At 45.5% G+C, this 21,102-nt stretch overlaps 1 protein-coding gene across 2 annotated transcripts in view; it reads left to right on the plus strand.

The window, feature by feature from the left end:
• The window catches only part of glra3 (glycine receptor, alpha 3), a 224,254-nt gene that overhangs the window by 178,061 nt on the left and 25,091 nt on the right, over nt 1–21,102 (plus strand). For both annotated transcript variants that reach the window (XM_080189748.1, XM_080189749.1), the window contains exon 6: nt 3,977–4,114. In XM_080189748.1, coding sequence (XP_080045874.1) covers nt 3,977–4,114 — 138 coding nt within the window. The remainder of the gene's footprint in view (nt 1–3,976; nt 4,115–21,102) is intronic.

Below are 21,102 nucleotides of genomic sequence, written 5' to 3' on the forward strand. Positions count from 1 at the left end.
GATATTTTGGCCTTGGAGGGAGTGCAGAGGAGGTTTACTAGGCTGATGCCGGAGTTGAGGGGGTTGACCTATGAGGAGAAGCTGAATAAATTAGGCTTGTACTCGTTAGAGTTTAGAAGAATGAGGGGAGATCTCATTGAGACGTATAAGATGATGAATGGGATGGATAGGATAGAGGTGGAGAGACTCTTCCCGCTCAGAAAGGATAGTAGGACTAGGGGGCACAGCCTCAAGATAAAGGGGGGGCAGTTTAGAACAGAGTTGAGGAGGAACTTCTTCACTCAAAGGGTGGTGAATCTCTGGAATTCTCTGCCCGTTGAAGTGGTGGAGGCTACCTCGCTAAATATTTTTAAGACGCGGGTTGATGGGTTTTTGTTAAGAGAGGGGATTAAGGGTTATGGGGAGAGGGCGGGAATGTGGAACTGAGCCACGACAGATCAACCATGATCTTATTGAATGGCAGGGCAGGCTCGAAGGGCTAGTTGGCCTACTCCTGCTCCTATTTCTTATGTTCTTATGTTCTTAAATGTGCAACCTTAAGTAAAAAAAAGTTAACTGAATCAAATTTTCCCATGATAGCTAATGTATAATTTGGAGTTAATGCACAGGAAGTAGCTCCCCTGATCCTTGGCGATTCATTCATCCTCTGATTCCCAGCAATTCTTTCTGATTCCCACAGTTCTCTGCCTGATCTCCAGCAATTCTCTCCCTTATTCCTAGTGATTTTATTCCTGACCCCACTGATTCCCTCAGCGCCAGCAAGTTTCTCCTCATCCACAGTGAGTCTCTCCCCATCTTTCCCATATAGCAATAGAAATATTTTACTGTGTCCTTGCTATAGAGGGAGTGCAACAAAGGTTTACCAGACTGACTGCTGCGATGACAGATCTGTCATATGAGGAGGGATTAAGTCGGTTAGGATTATACTGACTGGTGTTTAAAAGGATGAGAGGGGATCTCATAGAAACTTACAAAACTCTGACAGTGTTCGAGAGGATACATTCGGAAAGAATGCTCCCAGTGGTGGGGGAGTCCAGAACCAAGGATCATAGTTTGAGGATAAGGGATAAAACTTTTAGAACTGAGGTGAGGAGAAATTTCTTCACCCAGAGAATGCTAACCATGTGGAATTCACAGAATGTAGCTGAGGCCAAAACGTTGCGTGATTTCAAGAAGAAAATAGATATTTTGGGGAGGGCGAAAAGGATCAAGGGGTGTGGAGAGAAGGAGGGATCAGGATATTGAGTTTGATGGTCAGGCATGATGAATGGTGGAGCAGGCTCGAAGGGCCAAATGGCCTACTCCTGCTTCACATTTCTATGTTTCTCTTGCCTGAATGTGGCAAGGGTTCCAAGGGTTCTTTGGGCCATTTGCAGTGAGGTGGCGAGCAAGCCAGCAAGTGGTGCAGTGAGTGGAGCAGTAAGTGGGATGCAACCAAGACAGCATCAGGGCTGATTTGGGAATCTCTCAAGCCAAATAAATGGCATAAAAACAGGAACTCACAACCAAAATCCAGCAAACAGTCCCTAAAGAATCAATGAAAAGAATATTAAGTGAGGTGACTTAAGACGAAAACTCGCTGTATTTGGAAAAGATTTTTTAAGTGAATCTCTGAGAACACAAATATCTCCTCCTCTAATGCATGATTTTCAACCAATGTAAGCATGTGAAAAATTGGGGGTACACCTGCCACACTTTGGGATCTTTTCATGCAAGCATGTTGCTGTGCAGTGTGTGAAGAGCAATAAAAAAACTTTGATAGGTTGGAGACATTGGAAAGATAGAAGGCCTATGAAATATAATGCAGACAGACGTGACATCATACATTTAGTTGGTTAAAAAAGGAAATGAAATGTACAAAACTTGATAACATGATAGTGAAGCTGGGTTGCCTTAGTGATAAGATACACATTTTTTTATGAGGGTATTTTGATAGAACTCATATATTTTTCGAAAATGCTTTTAGCTTGGGGTGGCACGGTAGCACTGTGGTTAGCACTGCTGCCTCGCAGTGCCAGGAACCCGGGAGCGATCCCCTGCCTCGGGTCACTGTCTGTGTGCAGTTTGCACATTCTCCCCTTGTCTGCGTGGGTTTCCTCCGGGTGCTCCAGTTTCCTCCCACTGTCCGAGATGTGCAAGTTAGGTGCACTGGCTGTGCTAAATTGTCTCTTAGTATCAAAGAGACTAGCTGGGGTAAATGCCTGGGGATAGGACTTGGGTGGGATTGTGGTCGGTGCAGACTGGATGGGCTAAATGCCTCCTTCTGCACTAGGGATTCTATGATTCTTTCTTGCTTTTATAAGCTGGAGGGTAGAGTGCACAAGGATAGAGGCAATTGCAAATCCAGAGAGAACAATTTTGAGTCTAACACATCAGAAAAGATGTCAAGATCAAAAAAGATTGCAGCAGAAAACATTCAGTCCAATGAGAGGTGTTGGTTTGTAGAATGTAGGTCTCGTGTCATAGTGGATAGTGTCCCTACCTCTGAGAAGGGGCTAGGATTGGGATGCTCTTTTGGAGAGTCAGTGCAGACTCGATGGGCTGGATGGCCTGTTTCTGCACCGTGCTGCCCTGGACACCATGAAACTATTGTTGAATGTTGTAAAAGTCCATCTGGTTCACTAATGCCCTTTAGGGACAAAATCTGCTGCCCTTACCTGGTCTGGCCTACATGTGACTCCAGACCCACCGCAAAGTGTTTTCTTCCCATCTGAAGGGGAATTCAAGGACAATAAGGGAAGGGTAATAAATGCTGCCTTTCCAGTTACACCCACATCCCTTGAAAGAATAAAGAGAAAAAAACAGAAGTACCCCATTAAGCCACCCTGTTAGATTACTGTGTCTTAGTTCCATTTATCTTTGTTCCCTCTTCCTTAACACCCTTACTTAATAAATACCTATCAATCTAAGGTTTGAAATTGATTCTCAGCAAAGTAAGGAGTTGATGGTTCTGTGTTTCACTCTCCTTCGTTCTTTCCCATTTCTGGCTCAGTTAGATGATTTTTTTTTCAGTATCTGCCATCAGCCTCAAACTCATTTTCTTTTATTAATTCGTGGAACACGGATGACACCAGCATTTATTACCCGTCCCCCGTTTCCCTTTGAGGACAGTTGAGAGTCAACCACATTGCTCTGGAGTCACATGTAGGCCAGAACTAGGTACGGACAGCAGATTTCATTTCCTGCAGGACATTAGTGAACCAGATGGCAATCGACAACAGTTTCATGGTCATCAGCAGATTCTTAATTCCAGATATTTTGTCTAAAGGATGTGTGAGCCACACAAAATGCTGTAGATTGGAAGATCCCACTGGCCGCCAATGACAAATAATTTCTACCTCCAGGAAACACACTATGGGAGGGGTGAATCCCACCCATTGTCATTTTTTTGTATTCATTCATGGGATAAGGGTGTCGCTGGCTGGCCTGCATTTATTGCCCATCCCTAGTTGCCCTTGAGAAGGTGGTGGCGAGCTGCCTTCTTGAATCACTGCAGTCCACACGCTATTAATTGACCCACAATGCCTTTAGTGAGGGAATTCCAGGACTTTTACCCAGCAACCACGAAGGAAGAGCAATATATATTTCCAAGTCAGGATGGTGAGTGGTTTGGAAGGGATCTTGCAGGTGGTGGTGTTCCCAAGTACCTGCTGTCCTTGCCCTTCCAGATGGAAGTGGTCGTGGGTTTAGAAGGTGCTGTCTAAGAACCTTTGGTGAATTGCTGTAGTGCATCTTGTAGATGGTACACACTGCTGCTACTGAGCTTCGATGGTGGAGGGAGAGGATGTTTGTGGATGAGGTGCCAATCAAATGGGCTGCTTTGTCCTAGATAGTTCCAGCTTCTTGAGTGTTGTTGGAGCTGCACCCATCCGGGCAAGTTTCTCTCTCTGTGTTTAATTTATACTCACAACAAAATAAGTTTAACCACTGTATAGTATTGCCATCACATAGATCTACTCTTACTTTCTCTCTTCAGTTGGCTACACAATGAATGATCTGATCTTCGAATGGGATGAAGATAAGCCAGTGCAAACTGCCGATGGACTAACTTTGCCACAGTTCCTCCTTAAAGAAGAGAAAGATTTACGATACTGTACAAAACATTACAATACAGGTACTGCTTCACTAAGTAAAAAAGTACAAGCGCGTAGTGTTGAGTTTAGATGTATGTAGTAATGCCATCACCTGACATTAGGAATGTGCAAAGCCTAAAGATTCATCCTATCAGTGTTGGGGCCTCTGTTGTTTGTAATATATATAAATGATTTGGAAGAAAATGTAGGTGGTTTGATTAGTAAATTTGCAAATGATACAAAAATTGGAGGAGTAGGGATACTGAGGAGGATTGTCAGAGGATACAGCAGGATATAAATCAGCTGGAGACCTGGGTCAAAAGATGGCAGATGGAATTTAACCAGGACAAATGAGAGGTGATGCAATCTGGAAGGTCTACTACAGAAGCAAAGTCTACAGTAAATGGTAGAGCCCTTTGAAATATTAGCTTGCAGAGGGATCTAGGTGTGCAGATCCACCATTCCCTGAAGTTGGTAACTCGAGTGGACAAAATGGTCAAGAAGGCATATGGCATGCTGATCTTCATCGGTCAGGGCATTGAGTGTAGGAAAAACATGTTGCAGCTGCATAAGACTTTGGTTAGGCCGCATTTGGAGATCTGTGTACAATTCTGGTCACTCATGCCCGGAAGAATATTGATACATTGGAAAGGATGTAGAAGAGGATTTTGACTGGTTTGGAGGATATGGACCATGAAGAAATGGTGAACAAACCTGGATTGTTTTCATTGGAGCGTCAGAGAGTGAGGGGGGACCTGATAGTGGTTTACAAGATTATGACAGGCTGTGATAGAATGAATAGCCAGAGTCTTTTTTCCCAGGGTTGAAGGGTCAATTACTCAGGAACATAGATTGAAAATGAGAGGGGGGATGTTTAAAAGAGATGTCAGGAGCAAGTTTTTCACTCAGAGGGCGGTGAATGCCTAGAACACGTTACTGGAGGAGATGGCGAAAGCAGACTCTATAACAACATTCAGGAGGCATCTGGATAGATATATGAATAGGCAGGGAATAGAGGAATATGGAACATGTAGGACCCTTGTCAGAGCCCATCTGGAGTACTGTGCGCAGTTCTGGTTGCCTCACTACAGGAAGGATGTGGAAGCTGTTGAGAGGGTGCAGAGGAGATTTACAAGGATGTTGCCTGGATTGGGAGGCATGCCTTATGAAGATAGGTTGAGGGAGCTAGGTCTCTTCTCCCTGGAGAGACGAAGGTTGAGAGGCAACCTGATAGAGGTTTATAAAATGTTGAGAGGAATAGATAAGGTGGATTCTTGGAGGCTATTTCCCAGGGCTGAAATGGTCTCTACGAGAGGACACAGGTTTAAGGTGCTGGGAAGCAAGTACAGAGGAGATGTTCGGGGTAAATTTTTCACTCAGAGGGTGGTGAGTGAGTGGAATCGGCTGCCGTCGGTGGTGGTAGAGGCGAACTCGCTGGGGTCTTTTAAAAGACTTCTGGATGAGTACATGGGATCTAATGGCATTGGAAGTTACAGATAGTTCTATGGCTTGGTAGGTATAGATGTGATCAGCGCAACTTGTGGGCTGAAGGGCCTGTTTATGCTGTAGTGTTCTATGTTCTATGTTCTATGTAGAGGCAAGAAAATATAAGGAGACATTTGTGTGGGTACAGACTTGGTGGGCTGAAGGGCCTGTTTCTGTGCTGTTTCTGTTTTTTTTTGTTCTATGGGAAATGGTCTTTTTAATCCAGATTCTAGTTAGGATAGCTCATTAACAGCAGTAACAAAACTTCCCTTAGTACAGCACGCAGTATTTTTTAAGTTTATTTATCAGTGTCACAAGTAGGCTGACATTAACACTGCAATGAAGTTACTGTGAAAATCCCCTAGTCACCACATTCTGGTGCCTGTTCGGGTACACTGAGGGACAATTTATCATGGCCAATGCATCTAACCAGCACATCTTTTGGACTTTTGAGAGGAAAGCGGAGCATCCGGAGGAAAAACACGCAGACATGGGGAGAACATGCTGACTCCGCAAAGATAGTGACAAAGCCAGGATTTGAACCCGGGTCCCTGGAGCTGTGAGGCAGCAGTGCTAACCACTGTACCGCCATGCCATCCAATTTGGAAATGAAGTGGCAGCTTGGCTTAACTAGTAGCAGACTGGCCACAAGTCACAAGGTTACCTCACCCCAGAATATCAGCAAATAAAGAACATTGCTTTGCCTGTTGTTAGGATGTCAAAAGTCTCCTGGCACTATAGAAAAAGAGTGACTTCTCCTCACCTCCTGGCCAACATTCCTCCCTCAACTGATCATTAATCTCCATAAGGCAACTAATGGAGAAGATTGACACACATGGAATTAGAGAGAGGGTAGCAAGGTAAAATAAAACCAATCACAATGGGAGACTCAGAGTCAGAGTTCAATTGGTTAGATTGGAGAGGTTGGGACTGTTCTCCTTGGAGAGAAGAGAGTTAAGAGGAGATTTGAAAGAAATATTCAAAATAATGAGGATACCAGACAAAGTAATTAGGGAGAAACTGTTCCTGCTCATAAAAAGAACATCTTTCCCTAAAGGGGATTAGTGAACCAGTTGAGTTTTGAACAACAATCGATGATAGTTTCATGGTCACCAAGGTAACACAGCGGTGTAGTGGTTAGCACAATGATTAGTCCTGTTGCCTCACAGCATCAGGGAGCTGGGTTCGGTTCCAGCCTTGGGTCACTGTCTGCTTGGAGTTTACACGTCCCCCCATGTCTTTGTTGGTTTCCGTCGGGTGCTCCGGTTTCCTCCCACAGTCCAAAGGTTAGGTGGATTGGTCATGCTAATTTTCCTTTTAGTGTCCGAGGATGTGTAAATTTAGGGGAAAAGCCATGGTTAAATGTGTGAATTAAGCGGGGGACTTGGGTAAGATGTTCTTTTAGAGAATTGGTACAGACTCAAAGAGATAAATGAACTCCTTCTGCACTGTAGGGACTTTTTTTTACCTTTCACTGAGACTAGCTTTCAATTTCAGCTATACTAACTGATTTCAAATGATGTGAAGATGCCAGTGTTGGACTTGGGTGGGCACAGTAAGACTCACTGGATGAAGGAGCAATGCTCCAAAAGCTCATAATTCCAAATAAACCTGTTAGACTTTAACCTGGTATTGTGGAACTTCTTACTGCTTTCAAATGGGATTGGTACCCATGTTCCCAGTGCATTAACCTGGGGCCCTGGATTGCTCGTCTCGCAAAATTACCATTGCATCACGACCTCCCCATGTTCAAAAGGACCTTAACAGAGGGTAGGAGTTAAAGGCAGTTTATGGACTATTTTATTTAAATGGTAAAAAATTGCAGCATTCTGCTGTGCAGAGGGACCTGGGTGTCCTTGTGCAGGAATTTCAAGGAGTTGGTTTGTAGGTGCAGCAGGTAATTAAGAAGGCAAATGGAATTTTGTACTTCATTGCCAGAGGGATGGAGTTCAAAAACAGCAAGGTTATGTTGTAGCTGTATAAGGTGCTGGTGAGGCCACACCTGGAGTACTGTGCACAGTTTTGGTCTCCTTACTTGAGAAAGGATATACTGGCACTGGAGGGGGTGCAGAGGAGATTCACTAGGTTGATTCCAGAGTTGAGACGGTTGACTTATGAGGAAGGACTGAATAAATTGGGGCTATACTCATTGGAATTCAGAAGAATGAGGGGAGATCTTATGGAAATATGTAAAATTATGAAGGAAATAGATAAGATAGAAGCAGGAAAGTTGTTTCCACTGGTGGGTGAAACTAGAATGAGGGAGTATGGCCTTAAAATAAGGGGGAGCAGATTTAGGACTGAGTTGAGGAGGAACTCCTTCACTCAAAGAGTTGCGAATCTGTGGAATTCCCTGCCCAGTGAAGCAGTTGAGGCTACCTCATTGAATGGTTTTAAGGCAAGGATTGATACGTCTTTGAACAGTAAAGGAATTAAGGGCTATGGGGAGTGGGCGGGTAAATGAAGCTGAGTCCACAAAAAGATCAGCCATGATCTTATGGGATGGCGGAGCAGACTCGAGAGGCCAGATGGCCTACTCCTGCTCCTAGCTCTTATGTCCTTATTATTAGCAGCATGTTTTATAAAGCTGATGTTCTACACCATTGAGGCGTAGGGTCAGTTTTGTTTACTGTGCCCATCAATGATTAGGAGACAGGCTTGGAGGAAATTAGTGTTTGCTGCCAAAAATAAAAGCTTGTTAGTAATGCTTTGATAGTAATGCTGCCTCACAGCCCTTGGTGCTGTGAGGCAGCATTACTAACCATTGTGTCACCATGCATAGATTCTTAATTCCAGATATTTTTCTTTATTGAATTCAAATTCCACCATCTGCCGTGGCGGGATTCGAACCTGGGTCCCCAAGACCATTAGCTGAGTTTCTGAATTCATCACCTAACACTAATATCCCCAGGCCATCATCTCACAGACAAGCTGAAGGACCATTTACTCAAAGGGATTTCCAGTCCCAGCGTGGGCGAGCAGGACTGGAAAATTCCACCCTCGATTTCCTGAGAAATGTCGGCAGGACCTTGCAGTCCCAGCTGTCATGGCGGGATAATGGCAGACCATCATTCCCACTGAAGATTCATCGGGAAGCAGATTAGTACATCACTGATGAATTCAATTCAGCAGCATGTTCCCCCAGTAGCAAATCCTCCGCCACACCAGCAGAGGTTGCTGTTGGAAGGCGGATGGTGTATGAGAGAGTTTGTAATGTGATGCACATCATCCTCCTGTGAAGGTAGAATAGAATGTCTACGCCCTCAGTGTGCGAGGCAGGTCATCATGTGGGCGGAGTTGAAGATCAGCACAACTGGACAACTGAAGATGAACCCTGGTAATCTAACCCTAACCCTAACAAGGGAAAAGTCCCTATAGATGCCAAAGAAAAGACTCTCAACTGCCCTCTGAAATGGCTGAGCTGGGCATTCAGTTCAAGGGCAACGAGGGATGGGCAGTAAATGCTGGCCAGACAGTGACGCCCGTGTCCCACGAATGAATAAAAAAAAATTACCATCCCATCCCACGGTGGGCGAGACCGGAAGGTTGAGGCCCAGTTCTTTTCCTTCCCCATACCCTCCACCACCCCCAGCCTTCCCACCTACCCCACGAACCCACTGCTGGCACGAGGGGGAAATTCTGGCTGATAACTCTGTTTGTCTCTCCACAGATGAAGCTGAGTCCATGAGAAGATCAGCTATGATCTTATGGGATGGCGGAGCAGACTCGAGAGGCCAGATGGCCTACTCCTGCTCCTAGCTCTTATGTTCTTATTATTAGCAGCATGTTTTATAAAGCTGATGTTCTACACCATTGAGGTGTAGGGTCAGTTTTGTTTACTGTGCCCATCAATGATTAGGAGACAGGCTTGGAGGAAATTAGTGTTTGCGGCCAAAAATAAAAGCTTGTCCTGCTACAGATTTAAAAGAAGCTTGAACATTTTTCTGCAACCTCGTGTGGTTTAAATTGAACATTTTCACAGGCTTAGATGCACCAGACTTAAATAATTAAATGTTCAGTCCACAAAACCGGCAATGCGCATAAATCCCTCCACAAGAATTTCAAGTGGGTATCGTTGCTGGTGGCAGAGACGGCAGCATCTGTGTATACTGGGACCTTTTCAATCACGTATGTAGCTCTTAACGAATAAAGTTGACACCTTCTCCCGACCACAAATATGGAAAGCCTCAGTAGAATGCCACTATTCTTTGTGGACTGTTCAAACATTCACTACCTCCATCTGCAACGCTGGCGCAATTCATGCAAAGGTACATATTTCCCCGCTGAGTGGTGTGTGCTAATTTTATGACTTCCTTTTGGATAATTAAAGCCACTACCAATAAACAGATGCATTTTCTTCGCTTCCAATTTTCTCAACTTCCCCTCCCACTGTGACGTCAGCTCGTGCCGTCTTCCAAGTTACTCATCAGTGCCATCCCGTGCCAGGGTGCATTGGCAGAGTAACAAAAACCAAAACTGCTGGAGGTCTGGCAGCATCTGTGGAGAGACAAACAGAGTTATCAGCCAGAATTTCCCCCTCATGCCAGCAGTGGGTTCGTGGGGTAGGTGGTGGGAGGGCTAGGGGGGTGGGTGGCGGAGGGGGTGGGTGGGAGGTGTGGGATGGTGGAGGGTACGGGGAAGGAAAACAGCTGGGCCTCAACCTTCCCGTCTCACCCACCATGGGATGGGATGGTAATTTTTTTTATTCATTCGTGGGGCACGGGCGTCACTGTCTGGCCAGCATTTACTGCCCATCCCTCGTTGCCCTTGAACTGAATGCCCAGCTCAGCCATTTCAGAGGGCAGTTGAGAGTCAACCACATTGCTGTGACTCTGGAGTCACATGCAGGCCAGACCAGGTAAGGAGCAGACAGATTTCCTTTCCTAAAGGAAATTAGTGAACCAGATGAATTGCCCTGACAATCGACAATGATTTCATGGTCATCAGTATCATAGACTTATAGAATCCCTACAATACAAAGAAGGCGATTCAGTCCATCTAGTCGATACCAACCACAATCTCGCCCAGGCCCTATTCCCGTGACAATACATATTTATCCTGCTAATCACCCTGACACTCAGCTCAATTTAGCACGGTCAATCAACCAAACCACACATCCTTGGACTGTGGAAACCAGAGCACCCGGAGGAAACCCACGCAGACACGAGGAGAACGTGCAAACTCCACACAGACGGTGACCCTAGGCCAGAATTGAGCCTGGGCCCTTGGTGCTGTGAGGCAGCATTACTAACCATTGTGTCACCATGCATAGATTCTTAATTCCAGATATTTTTCTTTATTGAATTCAAATTCCACCATCTGCCGTGGCGGGATTCGAACCTGGGTCCCCAAGACCATTAGCTGAGTTTCTGAATTCATCATCTAACACTAATATCCCCAGGCCATCATCTCACAGACAAGCTGAAGGACCATTTACTCAAAGGGATTTCCAGTCCCAGCGTGGGCGAGCAGGACTGGAAAATTCCACCCTCGATTTCCTGAGAAATGTCGGCAGGACCTTGCAGTCCCAGCTGTCATGGCGGGATAATGGCAGACCATCATTCCCACTGAAGATTCATCGGGAAGCAGATTAGTACATCACTGATGAATTCAATTCAGCAGCATGTTCCCCCAGTAGCAAATCCTCCGCCACACCAGCAGGGGTTGCTGTTGGAAGGCGGATGGTGTATGAGAGAGTTTGTAATGTGATGCACATCATCCTCCTGTGAAGGTAGAATAGAATGTCTACGCCCTCAGTGTGCGAGGCAGGTCATCATGTGGGCGGAGTTGAAGATCAGCACAACTGGACAACTGACGATGAACCCTGGTAATCTAACCCTAACCCTAACAAGGGAAAAGTCCCTATAGATGCCAAAGAGAAGACTCTCAACTGCCCTCTGAAATGGCTGAGCTGGGCATTCAGTTCAAGGGCAACGAGGGATGGGCAGTAAATGCTGGCCAGACAGTGACGCCCGTGTCCCACGAATGAATAAAAAAAAATTACCATCCCATCCCATGGTGGGCGAGACCGGAAGGTTGAGGCCCAGTTCTTTTCCTTCCCCATACCCTCCACCACCCCCAGCCTTCCCACCTACCCCACAAACCCACTGCTGGCACGAGGGGGAAATTCTGGCTGATAACTCTGTTTGTCTCTCCACAGATGAAGCTGAGTCCATGAAAAGATCAGCCATGATCTTATGGGATGGCGGAGCAGACTCGAGAGGCCAGATGGCCTACTCCTGCTCCTAGCTCTTATGTTCTTATTATTAGCAGCATGTTTTATAAAGCTGATGTTCTACACCATTGAGGTGTAGGGTCAGTTTTGTTTACTGTGCCCATCAATGATTTGGAGACAGGCTTGGAGGAAATTAGTGTTTGCGGCCAAAAATAAAAGCTTGTCCTGCTACAGATTTAAAAGAAGCTTGAACATTTTTCTGCAACCTCGTGTGGTTTAAATTGAACATTTTCACAGGCTTAGATGCACCAGACTTAAATAATTAAATGTTCAGTCCACAAAACCGGCAATGAGCATAAATCCCCCCGCAAGAATTTCAAGTGGGTATCATTGCTGGTGGCAGAGACGGCAGCATCTGTGTATACAGAAGAGGAATGGGAGACTTCATGCAATAGCTCTGAAGGGCTTTGGCAAAGTGCGACATCTCCATACACAGTCATGATTCAGGAGAAGTAGACTTAACCTTGTGGGGGTTTGTGCATGGCCAGTAACACAGATAGCAGCAGGAAAAGCCCAGGAGACCTTTGAGAAGTGTAATGATTAATATTTTTACAAAGGTGCAATAACTATAATACCTGTTTGTCCTTCTTAATCTACCTCTGCACCTGACATCCAAGTCAGCCTGATGACTATTATTCCTCTTCCTAAAAATCATAGAATCCTACAGTACAGAAGGAGGCCATTCAGCCCATTGAGTCTGCACTGACCACAATCCCACCCAGGCCCTATCCCCATAACCCCACACATTTACCCTAGCTAGTCCCCTTGACACTAAGGAACAATTTAGCCTAGCCAATCCATCTAACCTGCACATCTTTGGACTGTGGGAGGAAACCGGAGCACGCGGAGGGAACCCACGCAGGCACTGGGAGAGTGTACAAACTCCACACAGACAGTGACCAGGAATTGAACCTGGGTCCCTGGCACTGTGAGGTAGCAGTGCTAACCACTGTCCCACCGTGACAGCCCTCAGTCTGATGACTTTGTCAGGTGTCCACTGGAGGGCCTCAGCCTGGGGGTCCCTGCCTTTCTTTGGGCCTCCTGCTCTCGGACAGGTCCAGCCTCAGCAATCCCAGAGGCTGGAGTTGATGAGATCATAGGTAGAGTGGACTCAGAACACCTGGACACCCTTGGAGAGTCCTGGGTCGAAGGGTCACATTGAACTCAAAATATTAACTCAGTTTCTCTCTCCGCACACATCGCCACATCAATTGTTTTTTCTAGTTTTTCTTCTATTTTTATTTCAGATCTCCAGTGTGATGAGACTATTCTTTTAAGAAATGTATTTAAATCAGGTTTAAATCATGTTTCTTGTAAGGGGTATGTTTAAAATTCAGCTTTGTTTTACATGATGCCATTTTGTCTGCACCAGGCAGCTCACATGCAGACAATGTAGGCAAATGATTGATTTTAGCTGGGATACATTTGTGCCAATCTGAGTTAATGCATTTTTGTTTGTTTGGTTTTCTCCCGGGGGCTTTAGAGCAGAATTTTGATTAGGTTGATTGACAGAGATAGTCATGTGCTTAAGGAGATGAGCTAACAGCTTACAGAGAAAAGCAGGCAGTTGCTGCTGGATTCTGAAAGAAGCAAGAGGTGTCCGCCTCTCTCTCTTTCTCTCTCTCATTCTCTCTAGAGGCTACTGTTTGAGACTCTGCTAGAAGAAATCGGTTTCTGTCTTTGTCTCTCTATTCAGAAGTGTTCTGGAGGCTCAAGGATTGGCAGTGCAGGGGAAATTGACAGAATTGATACCTGAAAAGAACGGGTTGTCTTATGAGAAAAGATTCAACAAGTCGGGCTTGTTTGCACTGGAGTTTAGAAGAGTGGGTGGCACAGTAGCACAATGGTTAGAGCTGCTGCTTCGCAGCTCCAGGGACCCAGGTTCAATTCCCAGCTTGGGTTGCTGCCTGCGTGGAGTTTGCACATTCTCCTCGTGCCTGCGTGAGTTTCCTCCCACAATCCAAAGATGTGTGGGTTAGGTCGATTGACCATGCTAAAATTGTCCCTTAGTGTCCTGAGATGCATAGGTTAGAGAGATTAGTGGATAAAATGCATGGGGGTAGAGCCTGGGTGGCTTTGTGGTCGGTGCAGACTCGATGGGCCAAATGGCCTCTTTCTGCCCTGTAGGGTTTCTATGAGTGAGGGGTGGCTTGACTGAGGTATATCAGAGCCTGAATGGCCTCGACAAGGGGGTTGTTGTATTGATACTTCCTCTTGCGGGTGAGTCCAGCATTAGGGGCCATTTTATTAAAATGCAGAGTCACTCTTTTAGGACAAAGATGAGGAGTTCTTTTTTTCTCTCAGAGGGTTTGGGCCACTCTGCCTCAGAAGCAGGGGGAAGTAGGGTGGTTGAATATTTTTTAAGGTGGAGGTAGCCAGATTTTTGTTGTGCGAGGGAATCAAAGATTATTGGGAGTAGATGGGAATGTGGAACTCAATTCGACAAAATCGTCCATGATCTTATCAAATAGTGGAGCAGGGCTTGAGGGGCTGAATGGCCTACTTCTGCTTCTAGATTCATGGATTCAGAGACATTTACAGCATAGAAGGAAGCCATTCGGTCTATCATGTCCACACCTGTCACAAACAGTTGGCTACACTAATCAGATTTTCCAGCACTTGGTCCATAGCCCTGGTGGTTATAGCAGTGTGAGTGAAGATATAAATACTTCTTAAATGTTACAAGAGTTTCTGACTCAACCACCCCTTTCAAGCAGTGAGTTCCAGAGTCTCTGGACTCCACTCTCTGGGTGAAAAGGATTCTCTACAACTCTCCTCTTAGTCTTTTATCTCTTACCTTAAATCTATGCCCCTTGGTTATTGATCCATCTGCTCATGCATTCCTATCCACACTATCTATGTCCCTTATAATCTTACACACCTCTATCAGGTCCCACTCAACTTTCACTGCTCCAGGGAAAAGAGCCCCAGCCTATCCAACCTTTCTTCATAATTCGGACCCTCCAGCCCTGGCAAATCTCCTCTGCACCCTCTCCAGTGCAATCACATCTTTCCTATAATGTGATGACCAGAATGTACCCAGTTTTCCAGTTGTGGCCTAATCAGCAATTTTCAGCTCCAACATGACCTTTCTGCTCTTCCTATTCTGTGTCTTGATTGATAAAGGCAAATATTCCATATGTCTTCTTAACCACCATATCTACCTGTCCTGCCACTGGGGATATTCAAAGAGTCATGGCATTATAGAATCATATGGTGTAGAAGAGGCCCTTCAGCCCATCAAGTCTGCACGGACATGTTAGAAACACCTGAACTCCCACCTAATCCCATCTGCCAGCATTTAGCCTAGCACCCTGAATGTTATGATGAGCCAATGCTCATCCTGAAACTTTCTAAAGGATGTGAGGCATCCTGCCTCCCTCCCAGGCAGCACCCTCCCCGGCAGCACATTCCAGACCATCACCACAGTTTTTCCTCACTACCCCCTAAACCTCCTGCCCCTCCTGTTGAACCTATGTCCCCTTCAACTAAAAGGAACAGCTGCTCCTGATCCCCTCTGTCCATGCCCATCATAATCTTGTACACCTCGATCAGGTCGCCCCTCAGTCTTCTCTGCTGCGATGAAGACACCCTAAGCCTACCCAATCTCTCTTCACAACTTAAATGTTCCATCCCAGGCAGCATCCTGGTGAATCTCCTCTGCACCGCCTCCAGTGCAATTACATCCTTCTGATAATGTGGTGACCAGAACTGCACACAGTACTCCAGCCGTGGCCTCACCAAAGTTCTATACAACTCCAATATGACTTCCCTGCTTTTGTAATCTTTGCCTCTATTGATAAAAGCAAGTGTCCCAAATCCCTGTTTCACTGCCCTACTAACGTACCCTTCGCTTTCACAGATCTGTGGACAAACACTCTAAGATCCCTCTGATCTTCAGCCCTTTCTAGCATCCTATCATTCATAGTGTAATCCTTTGCCTTGTTGGCCTTTCCCAAGTACCTTACCTCTTACTCTTCCAGGCTGAATTCCATTTGGCACTGCTCTGCCCACCTGACCAGTCCATTGATATCCTCCTGCAATCAATGACTATCCTTCTCACTTTTTGCTGCCCCACCAATTTTCATGTCATCCACAAACTTCTTAAGCAAACCCCCATTTAAGACTTATTTTGATAGGTATATAAACAAACGGGGAATAGCAATTGGCCTAGATAGATTAACGTGGTCAGCTCAAATTACGTCCAAATTATTAACACACATCACAAATAATGTGGGTCCCAGCAGTGAGCCCTGCAGAACCCCACAGAAAGCAAACTTCAAGTCACAGAAACATGCCCCTACCATCATCCTTCTGATTCCAATGTGCCACTTTATTTTGGATTCCTTGGGGCAGTCTAAAGTGAAAGTAAAAGGACAGCAAATATGGTCAGAAGTTTGCAAAAATGTTCTCCATAATCTATAAATGTGGTAAAAGTAAATGCTAGGGTTTGTGTAGATTGCAGACTTTGGGAATCACTGAAGCTACTCCACAGCAACACAATATTATATGGTGGTATGAAATGGTACTGGAAAACTCTTCACCTTCCCAGGAGAGTTTTGAGAGAGCTGCTGGCCTAAGCCATGCTGAAGCTTGGTCAAAGTGGTACAGGAGTTTTACTCGAATTCATACTGCATTGGGTGACTGTGCAGATGACATTTTAGTTACCCCGGTGATCGATGGGGGAGGTTGATGCCCAAAACCACAAGAAACTACAAAGAGATGTGAATGAAGCCCAATCCATCAGGCAAACCAGCCTCCCATCCATTGACTCTGTCTACACTTTCCACTACCTCAGAAAAGAAGCCAGCATGATTAAGGACCCCATGCATCCCAGACATACTCCCTTCCACTTTCTTCCATGGGGAAAAAGATACAAAGGTCTGAGGTCACCTACTAACCACATCAAGAACAGCTTCTTCCCTGCTGCCATTAGGCTTTTGAATGGACCTATTTCATATTAAAACAGAAGAACAAAGAACAATACAGCACAGGAACAGGCCCTTCAGCCCTCCAAGCCTGCGCTGACCACGTTTGCCTATCTAGACCAATCGCTATTCCCCGTTTGTTCATAAACAAATCAAAATAAGTCTTAAATGTGACTAATGTAATTGCCTCAACCACCTCAGTTGGCAGTGCATCCCAGGTCTCCACCACCCTCTGTGTAAAAAACTCCCGCTCATCTCCACTGAACCTTTCCCCCCTTATCTTAAACTTGTGCCCCCTTTCCACCTAGGCCCTATCCCTACAACCCTACATATTTACCCCACTAACCCCCTTTAACCTACGCATCCCGAGACACCAAGGGGAAATTTCACGTGACCAATACACCCTAACCCACACATCTTTGGACTGTGAGGGGAAACCGGAGAAAACTCACACAGACACGAGGGGAACGATATACTTTATCTGTATAGCGTGCAAGAAACAATACTTTTCACTATATATTAATGTATGTTACAATAATAAATCAAATCAAATCAAAATCAAATAAAGTCATGCTGAAGTTCTTGATGCATTCAAAACCTATTTCATTTTTCATCGTGGAAAGCGCAATGTTCAATAAACTACCCAGGGACAGAAGGGTTGATGCATTTACTAATGATTTGTACTGATTTAGCAGAAGACCGTGAGTGTGGTAATCTAAAAGAGGAGTTAATTCACAACAGAATAATTGTTGGAGTAATGGATAATGCATTATCGGGTCATTTGCAGTCTTGAGGAGATCTGACCTTAGCAAATTCAGTTCAGTTAAGCTGAAATCGGGAGGCAGAACCATTCAGTCGTGAGAAAAGAGAGAAAGAAATAGCCCGAATCTTCCAATAACAGATACAGTTGAATTCATCAGACATATGGGAGGAAAAGTAAAGAGACAAAGACACATGAAGCAGTAAAAGCAACAGATGGTGGAAGCCCACACCAGCTGTTGCTGATGCAGGTGAGGATTTGTCCCACCAAAATTGCTGAATGCCATTGGTGTAAAAAGATGGGGCATTTTTACACAGTGGGACCATTTTCCCACAATCCCATCCACAGTTGGATGAACTTCCTGCACACTGTGCAGCACAGAATGCCAGCAGGGGATACATGCTGCTCAGGGGGTTAGGGGTTAATCCTGCCCAGGATCAATGCATTGAATGGACCACTGCACATGTGCCAATCTGTCACGGGGAGATCAGCATATGCACACTGGCCCTTCCACTGCCAGCCTTCCAATTGCTTCCCCGTACCTCCCATCCCACCCCTCGATCTCTGGCTTTCCTCACCCTCCGATGGCCAGACCTGGACACCCTACCCCCTCCCCGTTATGTCCCCGGCCAGCCCTGACCCCACCCTCAAGGCTGCCCCGAGCTGCCCCTTCCCCCTAGTCAGCCCCAATCGCCCCTTCTCTCCTTCTCTGACTGATCCCTAATGCCGAGTGCACAGCGGTTCCCCCCACCACTGATTGGCCTGCCCCAGTAGGCCCTGCCCCCTCAGGCCCCACCCCCTTGGCACTGCCCTAGAGCCCAGTGGGCAGTGTCAGGCTGGCAGTACCAGTGTGCCAGGCTGGCACTGCCAGGGTGCCAAGCTGGCACTGCCCTAGGGGAATCCCTCCCTGCTCCTGTCTGCCTGCAGAGTGCCTCAATGGCTCATGTCCTCAACAATGAGGTCATCCTCCCACTGTCCCCAGTGGTGGGGACCAGCTATAACCCCCACTGGTGGGAACCTCTCTCAGTGGGGTGGGAGGGGATTGTGGGGGGAAGAGGTGAAAACATTAGCAAACCCAGACAACACACATCCCAGAGTTGTTAATGACATGGAAATGTCAATTTCCACATGGTAATCAACCTCACACTGATGTCTGGCATGAGGCTGATTACGTTAAAAATAATGGTCTGGGAGAGTTACAATCGGCTGAACGCCAGTCACCAATCCCGCTACAGACCCCCTGCTGACATTTCACGGCCCACTGCGCTGCCCGAGCAGGGCTGGGAAAATCGACCCCAGAATGTCTCAGTGGAAAACATGGACACTCAGAAAGAAAAGTTTCTTCGAGTCCACTAAGTTAAAGATTCACAAGCATTGAAGTACCTTTCTTAGGAGAGATTAAAGGAATTAGGGGGAATTATTGGAGTGCAGAGATCCTCCTGGAAGATCATGGAACATGCTTTAAATTTGCCAAAGGAGCAGCAGTTTTGGACACTGACTCATTGTTAAACAAGGGAGTTCCCCAGCCATCCTGTTAAAAGCTCCATGGACCAGCAGGAACAGAGCTGGTTGTTCTGGAAGAGCTAACATCTCAGGGAGAATGTAATTACTGAAGTACTGTACATAATTCAAGATCAGTATCGTTCATTTTTAAGTAGTGAGGCATGTACGGAATTGAACCTAATCAGCAGAAATAAAGAATGTTAACGGTCAACTCGGAGATTTCAGAGCAAAATTCCTGAAGTTATTGACACGGTTGTGAGAGTTAAAAACAACATATTGTGTAACACTAAACCCAAAAGCAAAACCAATGTGCTTACGCTTTACTTCCAGAGGTAAAGAAAGAAATTGGTTCAGTTATGAGAAAAGGTGCGGGATTTTCTGGCCACGCTCACCCGAAGCCCGGAAGATCCTGCCTAAGGTCAATAGACTTTGCCCGCTCCGTGTCCCACCCACCACAGGAATTGTCTGGTCCTACGTCAAAATTAAATCCTACTGGTTGGGCATATTTAAAGAGTGTGAGAAGATATTTGAAATGACCTTAGAGTTTGATCCTTTGTACTTGAATCTTGTGTTTCCAGATAAAGATAATTGATGCCAATGGGAAAAGGCTGTACAATATCCGAACAGTTGCAGTGCAGAAGAATATCATTTCCTCCTGGATTATCCATAAATCTCCTTCAGTTCAGAATTGGCACAGAATTATTATTGGGAATGTATCCCAGTGGAATTCCTAACCTGTATGTTCCAATCCAAATCAGATACATTCCATAAGACCATAAGGCAATAAGATATAGGAGCAGAATTTGGCCATTTGGCCCATTGAGTCTGCTCTACCATTCAATCTTGACTGATAAGTTTCTCAACCCCATTCTACCACTTTTTCCTTGTAACCCTTGATCTCGTTACCAATCAAGAACCTATCTATCGCTGTCTTAAATACACCTGGCCTCCACAGCCTTCTATGCCAATGATTTCCACAGATTCACCACCCTCTGGCTGAAGAAAGTCCTCTTCATCTCAGTTCTAAAGAGTTGCCCCTTTAATCTGAGGTTGTGCCCTTGGATCCTAGTCTCCCCTACGAATGGAAGCATCTTTCTACTCCAGAAAGTATGGGGTCCCTATCTGAAATGTACAGGTCCTGTAATTTCCGACTTACTCGTACAGAGCTTTCCATAGGCTATGTAACACTGCTTCTGATATACTATACGTGAGAGTGAGCACCAATTTGCCATGTTTCTATGGCTTTGGATCATTTAAGACTTACCTGGATAGTCACATGAGCAGACTGGGAATGGAGGGATACAAACAAATGGTCTAGTTGGACCAATGAGCAGAAAAATAATTATTAAATATTAAAAATAATGGCCTGGGAGAGTTACAATCGGCTGAACGCCAGTCACCAATCCCGCTACAGACGCCCTGCTGACATTTCACGGCCCACTGCGCTGCTCGAGCAGGGCTGGGAAAATCGAACCCAGAATGTCTCAGTGGAAAACATGGACACTCAAGAAGAAAAGTTTCTTCGACTCCGCGAAGCTGAAGATTCACAAGCATTGAAGTACCTTTCTTAGGAGAGATTAAAGGAATTAGGGGAAATTATTGGAGTGCAGAGATCCTCCTGGAAGGCTTGGAGGGCTGAAGGGCCTGTTTCCTTTGTTTATCCTCTTTCCTCCCGTCCTGTGACTTGCATTGGTTTCTTCCTGTCTATTTCTATATTCATATATGGAGAGCTGATCCAGCCATACTGTACCGGTTTTGAAGGTGTGTTGCATTATTTATAAAAATAGAAAAACTCCAATAAAAATACATTTTAAAAAACAAGAAGTGGGGCTGGGTGACAGGCGCCGTCACCCAGTGGTGAAGCATGATATCCATCTCGCAGCTGACCTTTGGTAAAAGAAGGTGAGGAGCAAATAAACACCCCTTCTAAGCAGTTGGTTTCAAGGTGATGTGATATGCTATTTATAGCTCACTCAGCCCAGCAAACTTTTTCAAGAATTCTCTCTTGAATGCTCAGGTCTAACTTTTAGCATTTGAGTCTCACCCAATGAAAGAGTAGCTCTCCAAAAGCTCATGGTACTAAATAAACCTGTTGGACTTTAACCTTGTGTTGTGAGA

The sequence above is a fragment of the Carcharhinus amblyrhynchos genome, chromosome 5 (assembly GCF_965287045.1).
Source record: "Carcharhinus amblyrhynchos chromosome 5, sCarAmb.v2.hapA, whole genome shotgun sequence".
Lineage (NCBI taxonomy): Eukaryota > Metazoa > Chordata > Chondrichthyes > Carcharhiniformes > Carcharhinidae > Carcharhinus > Carcharhinus amblyrhynchos.